At 41.3% G+C, this 15,293-nt stretch overlaps 1 protein-coding gene across 5 annotated transcripts in view; it reads right to left on the reverse strand.

The window, feature by feature from the left end:
• The window catches only part of FGD4 (FYVE, RhoGEF and PH domain containing 4), a 253,092-nt gene extending 244,737 nt beyond the window's left edge, over window positions 1-8,355 (reverse strand). For 3 of the 5 annotated variants that reach the window (XM_058743131.1, XM_058743133.1, XM_058743132.1), the window contains exon 1: window positions 8,093-8,347. In XM_058743131.1, coding sequence (XP_058599114.1) covers window positions 8,093-8,258 — 166 coding nt within the window. In that variant the 5' untranslated portion in view covers window positions 8,259-8,347. Of the gene's footprint in view, window positions 1-8,092 lie in introns of all 5 variants that reach the window. The other 2 variants (XM_058743130.1, XM_058743145.1) reach the window with 2 other exon arrangements.
• Window positions 8,356-15,293: the final 6,938 nt, after the last annotated feature.

Consider the following 15,293-nt stretch of genomic DNA (forward strand, 5'->3'; position numbering starts at 1 on the left):
AAAGCAAAGAACCATTGACAGGAGAACAATCTCTGAGCTAGGAGCACAGGCCAGAAAGACACCCCATCTCTACAGCACAGCCACTAAGTCACCTGGCCTATCTTTGAGCATCCTCATTAATAAGGAGCTCACCATCATTAAAGGAACCCAATTCCATTTTCTGACAGCATTGCCAGAAAATATTTGTGTTGGACCAAGATGTGCCAAGCTAGTTTGGGATTCTTCCGTTTACTTCACATTTACTGTGCCCTTACATGGACTTCGAAGGGCCCCTGAGGAGTGATGGCAATGGATGACTCCAGTTAGGGACTGGTGGGGCAGGTACAACAGACGAACATACAAACATGAAGAACTGGAGTTGGCTGGCAAGAGTTAATGAGGATTTTTTTTCTAGGAACATATTAGACAAATAGTCAGGGAAAGCTATGGGAGGACTGGCCTCACATCCTGACCAGGAGGTCCATGGATCATGCAAGATGACCAATGGCCACTTGAGTCACCAGAGGATCAGTGTGAAGAGAAGGCCAGACTTCAGTTAGGAAACAGAGGTAGAGGGTGGTGGTTCTGTGATGCACTCCAGGCTTTAGGGAAGTTTGACATGAAAGTGGGGCTCAGGATGGCCCAAGAGGGAAGACGGAGGAGAGAGGCCCTTTCGGCAGGGACTCGGGAGAAGAGGGCTAAGCAGGAAAGGGCTCAGCATGTTTGAGCTTGCATTCAATAGGTACAACTGTAAGCAACCAATCACAATCTCGTGAGATAGCACCAGATTAGAGGGACACCTAAAATAGAAGAGAAAGCCAGACTATGAGGATAGCACTTGTGTTAATCCCAACAAAACTACTGAAAGTTATTCTCTCAACACTTCTCAAACACTGCTCTAAGCCCTTAAGAATATTAACTTTTATTCTTCCAACAACTCTATGATGTAGGTAATATTAACATTCCCATTTTATATATAAGGGAGCAGAGTCAAAAAGAGCTCCAAATCCACCACTTAATTACTAGAGGAGGCTTCAAACTCAGTCCGTCCAACTCCAAAGCTTGTCCAACTCCAAAAGATACTATCAGCCCTTATCATGGATTCTTTTCACCTAGATTTCTAGGCCCTGCCACAATGCCTCGTCCATAGTGAACACTGATATACTTGTTAAAAGACTGAAGGATCCCTAGCTTTAGTGGGATTCTAGGAGGCAAGCTTTGTAATGAAGGATACAGAAAACTGAAAAGAGAATGGAGATACATAGATGGAGTTAATTGGTGTAGGGCTCTGAATGGACTTGGGAGTGAAATCATTTTTCCGACCTGGTATGGATTTCCTTCCTCTGAACTACAACCACTCTAATCACTGCTTTTACATACAACACTAACTTATACCCAGGTGTTTATTTTACATCCTACTGCTCCTTCTAGGATTGAAATGACCAAAGGTCAAGGCATTCGTCTCATTCACCTTTGGACTCCCAATATCATTTATCAACATGGTATACCACCAAATGATACCATTAAATAGCATAAATTAGGGAAAAAAGGTATAGATCACTCAACTTTCTGCAGGTGAAATGAAGATCACTTTGTTTAGAAGTTTTATTTTTCAGGGTGCCTGGGAAGTAGCCAACTCTTAGTTTTGGCCCAGGTCATGATTTCACCGTTAGTCGGGCTTGATCTCCCACAGTGCACATTGGGCTCTGCGCTGACAGCACAGAGCCTGCTCGGGATTCTCTCTCTCCCTCTCTGCCACTCCCCAGCTCGCTAAATAAATAAATAAATAAATAAATAAATAAATAAAATAAATGTATGTTTTACTCTTTCTATCAAGGGTTTTAGTTGGCTATAATTTGATAACCTCACACACATTATATTGCACTGTACTTGAAACTGTAAGCATAACTCACCTGTATTCTTCAGTCAGGGCATCTTATTTGGTTCTACCTACTGACTTTTCACTTCCTAAATATGCTCACTAGCATACATTTAAAAAAATACAAATAACCTCTTCGCAAAGTTATTGCACTTTTTAGGGTTACTCTTAACATGGAGCCTAACACAAAATCTTGCTAGAGGCCCCAGAGAACAACCTAGCCTTGCAGAGCAGATGGGGTACTGGTGTGCAGCAAGACTGCACTGTGGCTCAAGCATTCCCCAGAATGGTGGCAGCTCCCTAGTTTTTGCAGATGCTGCAGCTGAAGTTGATGGCTTAATTTCAGTGCGCTGGTACGCGTGAGGGGCATAGCAGCTGGGGTTGGCTTCTCCACTGTATTCTTGCATAAGGGAGGCAATACAAAATTGATCATGGGCACGCAGAATACTTGTTGGTGATGTCCACACTGCCAACTACACTCCAGGGACAGAGAACTAATTCTAGACAATGTTCTGCAAACAATGCTAAATTTACTCATGAAAACAAACACACAATTCCTGAACTGTGATCAATGCATGACTACTTCAAATAAGAACGAATGTATGAATTTTAAAAGGTCCATCTCCCCACTGAGAGGTTACTGGTAAAGATTTAACCAACAGTCACTAAGGTGACCATTTTAGAATATTCCATTATAGACATCAGTAACAGGCAGTTGGTGAGCCACAGAATGCTTCCGACAATGTGAAGATTATGATCAAGGTCCAGATTTAAGAAAATTAATCCGGTGGGGTGGGGGGCCTGGGTGGCTCAGTCGGTTAAGTCTCCGACTTCTGCTCAGGTCATGATCTCACAGCTTGAGCTGAGAAACAAGAACAAAGTAGAAAATACCTGTAACAGATATAAAAAATGCAATGAAGAATCAGCCAGAAATGGGCAAAAGGTTTGCCAAAAAGTACAGAGGACCTGGATGTTGTGCTAGTTGAAGGGCCATCTAGATAGTTCTTTGCTTTGCACCTGCTAATTTTGGTTACCTGTGCTGAGGACCAAAGGCAGGGTTTACCAATGTTTAGGAATTCACAATAAAGCTGGTTGCACATTAGAATCATCTGGGGCACTTGTTAAAAATACAGCTTCTCTAACCCTACCCCTGGAGATTCTGACTCATTATACCCAGGGTATGGATGGGAATTTTTCTTTAATTTTTTTTCAACGTTTATTTATTATTGAAAGACAGAGAGAGACAGAGCATGAGCAGAGGAGGGGCAGAGAGAGAGGGAGACACAGAATCTGAAGCAGGCTCTAGGCTCTGAGCCGTCAGCACAGAGCCCCACCCAGGGCTCGAACTCACAAACCGCGAGATCATGACCTGAGCCAAAGTCTGACGCTCAACCAACTGAGCCACCCGGGCACCCCTGGGAATTTTTAATTAAGCACTCCAAGTAATTCTGATGCAGCCAGTAGGAGGACCTTTGGAAACCAAGTAGATCATCAAAATCACCTGATGTACTTTCCTTTTATAATTTTACTTATTTTGAGAGAGAGAGAGAGAGAAAGAGAGAGAGAGAGCGCACACATGAGCGCACTCAAGTAGGGGAGGGGAACAGAGAGAGGGAGAGAGAACAACAAGGAGGCTCCATGCCAACAGCGTGAAGCCTGACTTAGGGCTCAATCCCACGAACTGTGAGATCATGACCTGAGCAGAGATCAAGAGTCAGACACTTAACCGACTAAGCCACCCAGGCGCCCTGTTCTGATGTACTTTTTTTTTTTTTTAAGAGTGTTAGTGGGGGAGGGCAGAGAGAGAGAGGGACAGAGGATCCTTACTGACAGCAGAGAGCCCACTACAGGGCTTGAACCCACAAACAGAATCATGAGATCATGACCTGAGCCAAATCTGGATGCTTAACCAACTGAGCCACCCAGGCATCCCTCCATGTACTATTTAAAAAGTATAGGTTTCTGGGCTCCTGTCCAAATCTAGTGAATCTCACATTACACTCACAAAATTAAATGCATCATGTTTGACTCCTTTTTCAAACAACTTTTCAGCACATGCATGTAGAAAAGAATTTCAGTACAACTGGGACTATACCAGGTATGCATACAGGGTCCTGGAAGCCCAGAGGTAGTGGCTTTGGGCAGACCCCTAATCCCTTCCCCAAAAGTCCCACATCCTCTTCTGTCACCAGTGGGATCCATGAACCCAAGTGTCTGTCAGCAGAAGAAAAATGTAAGCAAATAAGTAAATGTGGAGTAAGTCTCTGAAGGTCCTCAGCTTCACAAGTTGGCATGGCTGTTCATTAAGAGACAAAGGACCACTCTAACTGCCCTTGGAAGGAAATCCAAACTAAAAAACACTTCCTGTTTCCTGTCCCTCTGAAGGACTTTCCTATTTCAAAGTCCCTCTTTAAACAGCTTCAAGAAACATTAACGATATTGCTGCACACCACTATTTTATTATAAATCTTTAAATTATTTGTTCAGATCATTGTTTTAAGTGTAAAATACATTATTAACGTCACAAAGAATATTAGCGCTAACATATGCAACATATTGGTCACCATGCACTTTGCCTCTCAAAGCCCTGGGAAACCTTCAAGAACTAGTGTTACAAGTGTATGAGCACTGAGACCAGAGAGACTCCGTTCAAATCCTTCCCCTGAAGATTAGGCTGGTTGTAGAGCGTTACAGTTACGACCTTCTGAAACTTGAGCTTTCTTCTTGTCTAAAATGATAATAGAACCTGTCTTACATGTTGTTATAGAAATGGAAGCAAAACCACATGCAATCCTGGTTCAGAGACAGCATTCAATAAACAGTAAATGCTCATCACTCTTACCCAAATCTCCATCCCTCCTCCCACAACAAAGGTGAAATGAGCCCTCCAAAAGTGCTCGGGGTATTGGAGGTAAGTGTTGAAAATCTGAGTACTCCAGCTGTGACGAGAACTGGAAAAAGAAACTCCACTTACAGAAAGGTAGCACATCATACAATGTGAAAAGTCCTTCACCACAAAGCACCTGGATGATGAATAAATTACAACAGATATGCTTCTAAATGTATTTTTATTGCTAAGATCATAAGAAAATAAAGGAGTTTCCCCAGGACAACAGAAAAAAAAAAAAAAAACGAACATTTTTGTTTGTGTAAAACATCCCTTTAATTATGTGTTTTTTCCATAGTAGAATTAAGTGCTTAATTTTATGTGTATAGGACCATTGCCTTTGACTCCAGGCACATTTGAATTTGAATCCTAGCAAACCAAGTACCAATTCTAAGATTTCAAGCCAGTGAGTAAAGCTCTCTGTGCTTCAATTTCTTCAGTGGTAAAATGGGCTTACCGCTACTTACCTATTAAGACTGTTATAAAATAAATTCATAAGTGTGTGTGTTTGTGTATCACATAGCATAGTACTTAGTATAGAAAATGTAGTCACTAAATAGTTGCTATTATGAATATTACAGGGGGAGGGTATCCATTCATTCAACAAGTATTTATTGTGTCCTAGTGCCAGACTCTTTCAGACACAGATAGATAAAAAAAATTCCTTGTTACAATACTATCTGGAATGTTTGTTTTCTGCCATTTACTTATATAATCTTATAAAGTACTGTTCTCTGCATTTTTCAAATGAAGAAACTGAGAAATTAAGGGACTTGGTCCAATTCACACAGCGAGTAATAAAAGAAGAATTAAAACTTGGGTGCTATGAGTCCCAAACCCTATATCTTAATCATCTTAACTCTCTGCTTCACCTAGATCAGGAAACGCACATTCCAGGTATATACAGAAGATGCAGTTGGTAGACTTGACTTTATTTTTTTGGCACCAAATCAGCAAACTCTAAAAATAGTCGGTTTCACAATCATAGAATAACACAATATCACTACACCGAATTTTCTGTTAAGTTCTTAACCTCGCAGTTTTTGTTCCTTCTTTAAAAGGGAAAGTAATTTTTCAATTATGAGTAACATCCACTGTGTATGCAATGGGTCTAAATGTTGTGGTTTCATATATAAATACGTTTCTAGGTGCTGCAAAGAAATGGACACTTCTTGCAAATTAAACCTGGTTTATTTTTTTATTTGGAGAGGATCCTACTTATGTAATGATCACTGGATGATACTGAATAGGGAGGCAGATTTGATTCAAAAAAGGAAGCACTTTTGCATAGGGTGTGGTCGCTCAATAGGTTAAGACTACTTGTCTAAATATCAGATCATTCTCAAATATATTGAGAATATATATATTATGGTAAAGAGAAAGAATCTTATCGAGGAAGACAGTACTTTCCACTTTGCAACTCTGAAAATAACAGCAGCAAAAACTTTGAGTTCTTATAAACCGTTTTAAAACAATGTAACTGACCTACAAAAGTTATTGCTACATTCTACATATCATTTATTATTGCTTTTTTAAGATTTTATTTTTAAGTAATCTCTACGCTCAACATGGCACTCAAAATGATAACCCTGAGATCAAGAGTTGCATGCTCCACTAACTGACCCAGCCAGGAAACCCTACCTATCATTTTAAAAAGAAAAAGAAAAAGACTATTTCTTCTATAAGTGCAACTGCTTTGTAGGAAAGATTTATAGACTGCCACAACTCCATTCACTCCTACTTCTAAGGAAGTCTCTTCATCTTTTGCTCACCTACTCCTCAAGTTATGCGATTTTAAGTAAAACGATGATGTAAACAACTTGGATCCTATCAGCCTCAGACTGAAAACAGATGATGACTAAGAAATTTGGTAGCTCAACTTAAAAATTAATTCATAAATAACTTCAAAACAAAGCAAACATATTTTCATTAAAAAAGGAAACCACTCAGGGCGACTGGGTGGCTCAAGTCAGCCACCACCCGACTTCAGCTTAGGTCATGATCTCCTTTTGGTGGATTTGAGACCTGTGAGTGACTCCTGGCAGAGCCTACTTGGGATTCTCTCTCTTTCCCTCTCTCTCTGCCCCTCCCTGCCTCCTGCTTTCTCTCCCTCTCAAGTACATAAAGGGGGGGGGGGGGGGGTCGGGGGCACACACTCTTCCATTCATTTTAGATCGAATCACACCTAAATCTAGAAGAGATGATTTCACCACTGTCCTCATTTTGCAGATGAGGAAACTGAGACATAAAGAACTATAATTCAGTTACTTGTTTACCTATTTTCTCACATCACTGTTTCTACCCTTACCTACTATAGCTGTAAATTTCTAATTCACCATCCATCATGTGTTTCTAGCCTATGACTACTGCTTCAGGACAAGGACTAGACAGAGAAATTTTAAAACTCCAATACTTATCCCATTTACACCCTCATAACAGCTTTGCCTAATCAAAACGTGTGAAAGTGAATAAGAGCATTTGTATTTCTGCCGCTTAAACGACGGTTTTGCCTGATAACTGGTCTACACAGAAGACATTTCTGGTATTGTAGGATAGGAGCACAAAAAAGGGGGGGGGCGGGTAAAAAACGTTTTACAGATCAAGGGAAAAAGTCCCTAGTTTCCACATGGGTTCAAGCTCCCCTCAGATCAAAGGAATGCCGTTAAAGGGAGAAGGAAAATATGTGGGCTTGAATAGATCGTCTTTAGGATTCCTGCCAACACTAAGATTAAATGAGAATTCAGAACTCAAAATCCTGCATTACTGATAGCTGAATTTATCTATACAAAAAGAGCAATAAGAGTTCCATTTCTTGATGTTAGGAACATGTTTCCTTATGAGAGAGACTTTCACAATTAGAGTGGAGGTCAAGCGTATTTTTCAACAGCCAAAACCAGAGCGCTCAGGGTAGCTGGTCCGAGGTTACCCAACAGCTGGGCTACCGGACTAAGAAGAACATCAGCCTCCCCCATGTATCGTAGGAGTCCTTCACTAGGTCTGCCGTAGCAGGAATTTAGCTAAGAAACTTAAACTTCAGGGTCTCGAAAATGGGCCTTATTACTTCCTAAGTTTTTTTTTTTTTTTTCTTTTTTAAGCTATATCTATACTTCCGGAATTCCCTGATAAGTGACCTCCAGGGCATACTCAGCCCTCTGTGAGTTCCTGCCCAAGGTCCTTTGGGGGAAGGGACGAAACCGGTCAAGGTGGAAAGCCAGGCTCCGGCGTCTGGGAAGCTGCCCCCAGCTGGCTCCCTTAGCAGCCAGCAGACCCGCACACCTGCAGGGCGCCCGGCGCCTCCTCCACCGGCGGCCACGCCCCCGCCCTACCCTGCCCCTCGAGACACTCACCTGCGCCGTCTGCGGGCGCCTGGCTCCTGAAGGCGGCCGGCTCGGCCCGTCCCAGGTGTGGCGAGGGCCTGCTCCAGGGCCGAGGGGTCCCGGGCGGCAGGTAGGACGGGCTGGACTTCCGCCGGATAGCCACCCGCCTGAAGTTGTAGCCGCCCTCGCCGCTCATCGCGCCGGGTTCGCTCGCAGCTCCGCGCTCTCCCTCGCCCTCGTCCGTCCGCAAGTGTGCGCTCGACCCGCTCCTTCGGGGGGACCGGACCTCGGTTGGGGGGGGGGGGGGTCGCCTGCGTGCCACACTCGGCGCGACTCGAGAGGGGCGACTCCGGGCTGCTCGGCGCCCCTCGCGAGTGCGCCGCCGCGCCTTCCTTCCCGGGCCGCGCAGGGCCGCGCGGAGAGTTTGGCTCGGGCTCCTGCCGCAGCCGCAACGCCTCAGTCGCTGCGGCTCCCGCACTCACCTGACGCGGCCACTGCAGCGGCCAGCCGTGCTGTGTCCACCCTCCTCGCTGGAGCCAATCGCCCGCAGGTCCCGGGGGCGGAGCGCCGGGAGCGCAGAGTACAGACAGTCAGCGCCGCCGCGGCCGCCTCCTCCCAGGGAAGCAGCCAAGAACTCGCAGTGCCGATTGGAGCGCCCTGGGCGCGGTTCCTGAGCCGGTTTCCTCGGGACGGCCCCGCCCCGCCCCGCCCGGCGCGCTACGGGCCAGCCCATTGGCCGAGAGGAATCGCGCGGCACACACCTGGGGTGCTCAAGGGGTCAGCCGCGCTCGCCTGCCGGCCGCGCACTGGTCTCGAGTAGAAAGAGAAGATAATTAACAGCTACTCTGAACGCTGCCCAAGGGCTCGCCACTCTTACACACCCACATGCCTGGGGTCACACGTGCGCCTCAGGCCGCTGTCCCGAGCCCTTGATTATAATCTTATTTATGTTCGTAGAGCTACCCGGTGACTTAAGTATCTCAGATCAGGAAACCGAAGCGGAACCTACACTGGGTCACATAGCACTGCTAGAATCCCTACTCGAGTTTCTGCATCAATGTCTTGTCCTTATCTCACCGAATCAAATTGTCTTACCAGAGGCATCAGACCAGAGAAGACGAAGGCATGTGTGGAAGGAAAAGGAAAAGGTGGAACTAACAATCCACAGGTTTCCAGAAAAGCATCAGACCCTCCATCACCTTGAACACTTTTAGGACTTTATTAGTAACACACTGCAGGGTCCATTTAATTTGTTGTTTTGTTTCACATCAGCTAAATAGCAAATTGGAGAAAATACACGTTAAATTGGTTTGCTCACGTGCATTTAAAAATTCACTACTCTCTCTGATATGAAAAGGCTGCGTTCCAAAATCACAGACATATCCAGAGAGGAAAAAACAGCATTCCAAGAACCCCAACTCAAGCTGAAGAAGTTCCCCAACCATGGTTTCCACCTTGGAAGCCACTCCACATTTATTCAAATGGTCCTTCACCCGCTTAACATCTCCTCCAGCTCCCTGGAGTGTAGCTCATAACCCAGTTCTCAAGAAAACTTTAAAGAGGGCAGTTCAACCGTCTCAATCTCCTTGGCTGCTACTTCAATAAACATACCCCCTGAGAAGAAAATACCCCCTAATTTTTAAGTTTTCACACCTTGTTGAAAGGAGGTTTTGCTCCCCTTGGATTTATTATCCATATCACTACATTGCACCTAATTATATAAACTGGTGTGCCTGGGTAGCTCAGTTGGTTAAGCGTCTGACTTTGGCTCAGGTCATGATCTCACTGCTCCTGAGTTTGAGCCCCACATCAGACTCTGTGCTGACACCTCAGAGTCTGGTGCCTGCTTCAGATTCTGTGTCTCCCTCTCTCTCTGCCCCTGTCCCACTCATGCTCTGTCTTTCTCAAAAATAAATAAGCATTTATTTATTTATTTATTTTAAAAGTTTATATACTATGCCATATGGTACTGGAAATAATTTAAATAGTAGTTTCAAATATAAATTAATACTGAAATAGATTTTACTCCATATACGCGAGTTAACCATAATTGAAATACAAAGTTTAACATAATGTATTTGCTTCCATAAAAATACCTTATTTATGGAATACCTTTTTATTGCAATCAATACTACTGTACTAGCAACCTAGCTCAGAGTAACCTATTTTTTTTTTTAAGTGAGAACATGCTGGCAATCTTCTTTTTTAGAGAACTGGTTACTGATGAACTCCCCTCCCCAACATACACAGAGAGAGAGAGAGAGAGAGAGAGAGAGCCCAACATACACACACACACACACACACACACACACAGAGAGAGAGAGAGAGAGAGAGAGAGAGAGAGAGAAATGCTTTCTCTGTCAAAAGAGGACTACAGTAAACACCTCTGTTTGGGGCAAAAAGGTATCTTACTACAAGTATTTGGGGCAGCAGTTTTATGCTCCCTTATTTGGATATTTTGAGTAGTGTGTACATATTTCTATTTCTTTCTTGGTTCAAAGTTGTTCACATTTGCCTAATGATATAATATCAGTTCACATCAGTGGATTTCTGTATTTTCAGATGGGATGTTTTATAACATACATATCAACTGACATTACCTCTATCAGTGTTACTGCTGCTTACTATTTTCTGATAAAAACCATTTTTAAGGAACTTCACATTTGATGGCTATGATTTGCAACATGGAATGAGTGGGTCATTTGATCTCAAGTTATCTTAGGTAAGAGTAGAACAAAATATTGAATATTATCTAATACATATAGTCTTTGTGTACTGTGTTTTTGATCTATATAGCTAATAGGAGATTTGCCACTAGTTAGCACATATTGAATGAGAACTGCACTGGATACCGACACACAGAGATAAGCACAGTTCACAGGCGCTTATACACCCCATCTCTGTGGCTGAGACAGTGCGGAATGCTAACCCACTCCTGTATCATTTTCCTTGGGCACACAAGGGGACTGATTTAAACCTTCCCTTGAAGTTAGGTAGAGCCATGTAACCACATTCTTCAAAATTTTGTGGACAGGAGTGGTATGTGTCACCTCCGGGCCTGGCTTCTGCACCCTCACCATGAGACTCTCTAGTCCTCTAATTGCCAGCTGGAATGCAGAAGGGCCGGAGGAGAAGCTGGAGCCCCACACCATGGTGGAGCTCCTGGAGAGGAGCTGGCAGCCCAGAATCACCTCTTTCCCAGGAATTAACGTGTAAGGTCAGACTAGAAAAATGCATAGCAAGACTATAGACTAGTTCATGTTCCTTAAATTTATCTATAATTATATTTCGCATTGTAGCAAAAGTTTTATGTATATTGATATATCTTTTAATTCTGATTTAAATATTTTAAACAAACATGCAATTTAATTTTAACAACCTAACCAGTCTCCAACTGATCTAGTCCCTAATAAGTGAGATAAAGCCTAAAAAGAACATTCAGGAGAAAAATTATGAATCAATAAGCTGCTTCCATGACTGATAGGACATCATTTCCCAAACTAGAATTTATGATAAATCAATGCTTTGCAGCAAATTCATTCTTATTTTTATCTCGCTAAAGAAAGATAAAACCTCTTCACTTTAATAATAAATTGTGTTATATCCTCAGTAAATGAGTTGCAAACTTATTAGTCATTTACTTTGATGCCATCACTGGGTAGGAATTTATAGAAATGTCATTAAAGTAATAAAGGTCACTAAAAGGCATGAATCATGCTGAATTTATGTAGTAGCATTAGGGGGATGACATACAGAAGATAATTTTCTGAAGACCTAATTAAAGAAGATGCTACATTTATTTTAACAGCAAATAGTAAACAGTATGATATATTGAGTTGATACTACTTGAGATTTCAATAGTTTTCTATATATATGAAATTGCATGTTAGAAATTATGCAATCATATATATAATTTCATATATATTATTAATGTTAATTAATCTTTGTTAATTTAACTTCTCCAACCTATATTTTGACCAAGTACTGCATCAAGGAAACATATATACCCACCGCTTAGAAGATTTGCACAAATTCAAAGAGTCCTCTGAAACTATCATGGTACATGTTTGGCCTTGAACTTCAATTTACCCCTATTGCTCTTTGAAAGGAAGTGGCCAGTCAATATCTTTTTAAACCACTTGGAAACTGGAAAGAAAGCAGTTACCTTATAAAGTATACAGTCCCTGATAGTTCTGTGATATTAGGAGAGGGGCACCCAGCTTGAAGCTGGCCTATCAGAAGTTTCCCAGAGGAAGTCAATGTTAAGGAGGAATGGCAAGGTGAAGACAAGGCCTAGTGGAGGGCATAGAGAGCCATCCATGACAAATGTTTTAATGATCATTTGGTGAATCTTGCTGTGAAATTTCTTTTATCTATTCTGAAGAATTTTACAATTTCTCCTACTTCCAATTGTATTGCTTTGTATGAGATAGAAAATTGTTTATCTTACCTGGAGAAATAAAACAGCTGTATCTACTTATAGGTAACTTGTTAATCCCATATAACGAACTCTTATTTTTTTCTAAGGAAACATGGAAATACAGTCATTCCTCCAACAAATATTTGCTAGTATCACATGTACAGCCATCACTAATGTTACTAATAATCACGTTTGCAGCCATTGTTCTGTTTCTGTACCTTTGTGTGTATACACTCTAAGATTTTGTTGATTCCATTTTATGTGAAATTTCTTTGGAGATATTTTAAATGCTTTTAAACCCACCACACACAAACCTACAATGCACAAACTCAATGATCATGAGGTATTTAAAGCAGCTAAATTTGGGGGCACTTGGGTAGCTTAGTTCGTTAAGCATCCCGACTCTTGGTTTTGGCTCAGGTCATGATCTCACGGTTCATAAGTTTGGCCCCATGTCCAGCTCTGTGCTGACAGTGCAGAGACTGCTTGGGAATCTCTCCCCCTCTCTCTGCCCCTCCCCTGCTCTCTCTCTCTCTCAAAGTAAATAAGTAAACTTAAAAAAAAAAAAAGCCAAATTTTTTTGTTAATTTTTTTTAATGTTTATCTGTTTTTGAGAGAGAGAGAGAGCATGAGCAGGAGGGGGGCAGAGACAGAGAGGGAGACACAGAATCTAAAGCAGGCTCCAGGCTCTGAGCTACCAGCACAGAGCCCGATGCAGGGCTTGAACTCACAAACTGTGAGATCATGACCTGAGCCAAAGTTGCACACTTAACCGACTGAGCCACACAGTCACCCCCAAAGTAGCCAAATTCTTAAAAACAGAAGGTAGAACAATGGTTGCTGGGGCTGTTGTTCAATGGGTATAGAGTTTTAGCTTTGCAAAAGGACAGTTCTAGTGTCTGTGCATATAATTAATACTACTGTACTATACACTTAAAATGGCTAAGATGGTAAATTTCATGTTATGTATTTTTACTACAATTAAAAAAACCCTCAAAAACCAAGTTTACACGTCCACAATGACATATTTTATCAGGAGCTATCTAGCCTTAAATTATATGATACCATTGATTGTAAGATGCGATGCAATTTCAGAAATGTTAAAAAGAAAAAAAATGGATGGATGAAATATGATATACATACATTTGTAAACATACACATTTTTTGTACTGTTATAAATCCAAATAACATTCTGATAGACTTTTTCTAAAGCTTCTTATATGTGCATGATTTAAATCAATTTCCTTTCTCAAATATTTTATGTATGCATGTATGTATATATTTTATGTACTTATTACTGGAAGAAGCTTATTCTTTGAGCTAAAATACTCCAGGAATGATCAGAAGTGAATTAGTGGCAGAATATATAAAGAAATTAGAAAATTTATTACAATGTTATAAAAACCCCATATTTCATTTAATGAAGTGTGGTTTTTCCTGTTAACTTGGTTTTATACACCTTAAATATATTGCCTTATAAATTATTAAAAACTGAAAGAATACGGCAACACTCTTGGTTGTGTACTCAACTGCCATGCCTACTTTTCTTTGTTAACAAAACCCAATGTCATTTAAATGTTGGCAGCAATATAGCAGATAAATTGTGTTCTTTCAAAGGAAAAGCTGGATGGGGTCAGATGATCAGGGTAATCCTGTTTTCTTTGCTCATTGATTTAAGGGGAGAGCATATGGCTGGTTCCGCACAGTGGGTGTTAAGGGAAACTCTGCTGTGGGCTTCTGGGAAGAACTTTTCCTCCTCGATAACAGAATAACCTATGGAAAAGAACCCATTCCCTACCCATGTCCTCCATGCTCCTCCTGCTTATAAAAGTGGTTTTATAAGGATACAGATGTAAGCCCTGAGTTGCTGTAGCCATCTTGTGACCAGGAGGGGAAAGGTTGCTGGATCTACTGAGGGTGCTAGAACAGAATGTTGAAAAGAGCCCAGGGAATTGCTGAGTTCAATATGCTATGCAAGCAACTTGAAACTTCCTACATCTTGAATCCTTCGTAAGTGATAGGTTGTCTTTAGAATGAAGCCACCATTAGTCACCCTTTCTTGTTACCTGTAGCCAAAAACATACTAATACAAGGAAAATAATTTATCTGAATTTTAAGAAAAGTACTTAAAGTGGTGAAATTATAAAGCCTTTTATTTAATCTTTTATTACTGCTGGTTAGAAAGGTTTTATTTTAGGGTATATATATATGTATATATATGTCACTTTTGAATATGATAATCTAGGTAACAGGTCAGCAAACTATGACCTGTGGACCAAATGCAGCCCACCCACCGATTATTTTTGTATGGCCCATGAACTAACAATGGCTTTTAATTTTTGAAACAGTGGGGAAAATCAAAATAATAATATTTTATCACACATAAAATCTATGTTAAAATACAAATTTCTATGTCCATAAATTTTTATTGAACCCAGTCAGCAGTTTATGATTGCTTTCATACTACAACGGCAGAGTTAAGTAGTTGTGACACAGACGAGATGGAGAACAAGTCTGAAAATACTTGCCCTCTGACCCTTTACAGAGTTTTCTGACCCCTGATATAATGAAAATAAGAAACCTACGTAGAATGTTCATTTGATTTTGAAAAAGCATTAAACTAGTATCAAAACCTGTCATTTAAGCTCTGCTATATTATGCCTTCGTACATACCGTACATACTGTAACAATGTCAACAAATCTGATATATTGTAGCTATAAGATAGTAGTGCTAATTGTATAATTGTATAATGTATAATTTATCCAATGACACCATTGCTTTTATTATACAACTCACATCTGTAGGCATTT

This window comes from Neofelis nebulosa, chromosome 8 (assembly GCF_028018385.1).
Source record: "Neofelis nebulosa isolate mNeoNeb1 chromosome 8, mNeoNeb1.pri, whole genome shotgun sequence".
Lineage (NCBI taxonomy): Eukaryota > Metazoa > Chordata > Mammalia > Carnivora > Felidae > Neofelis > Neofelis nebulosa.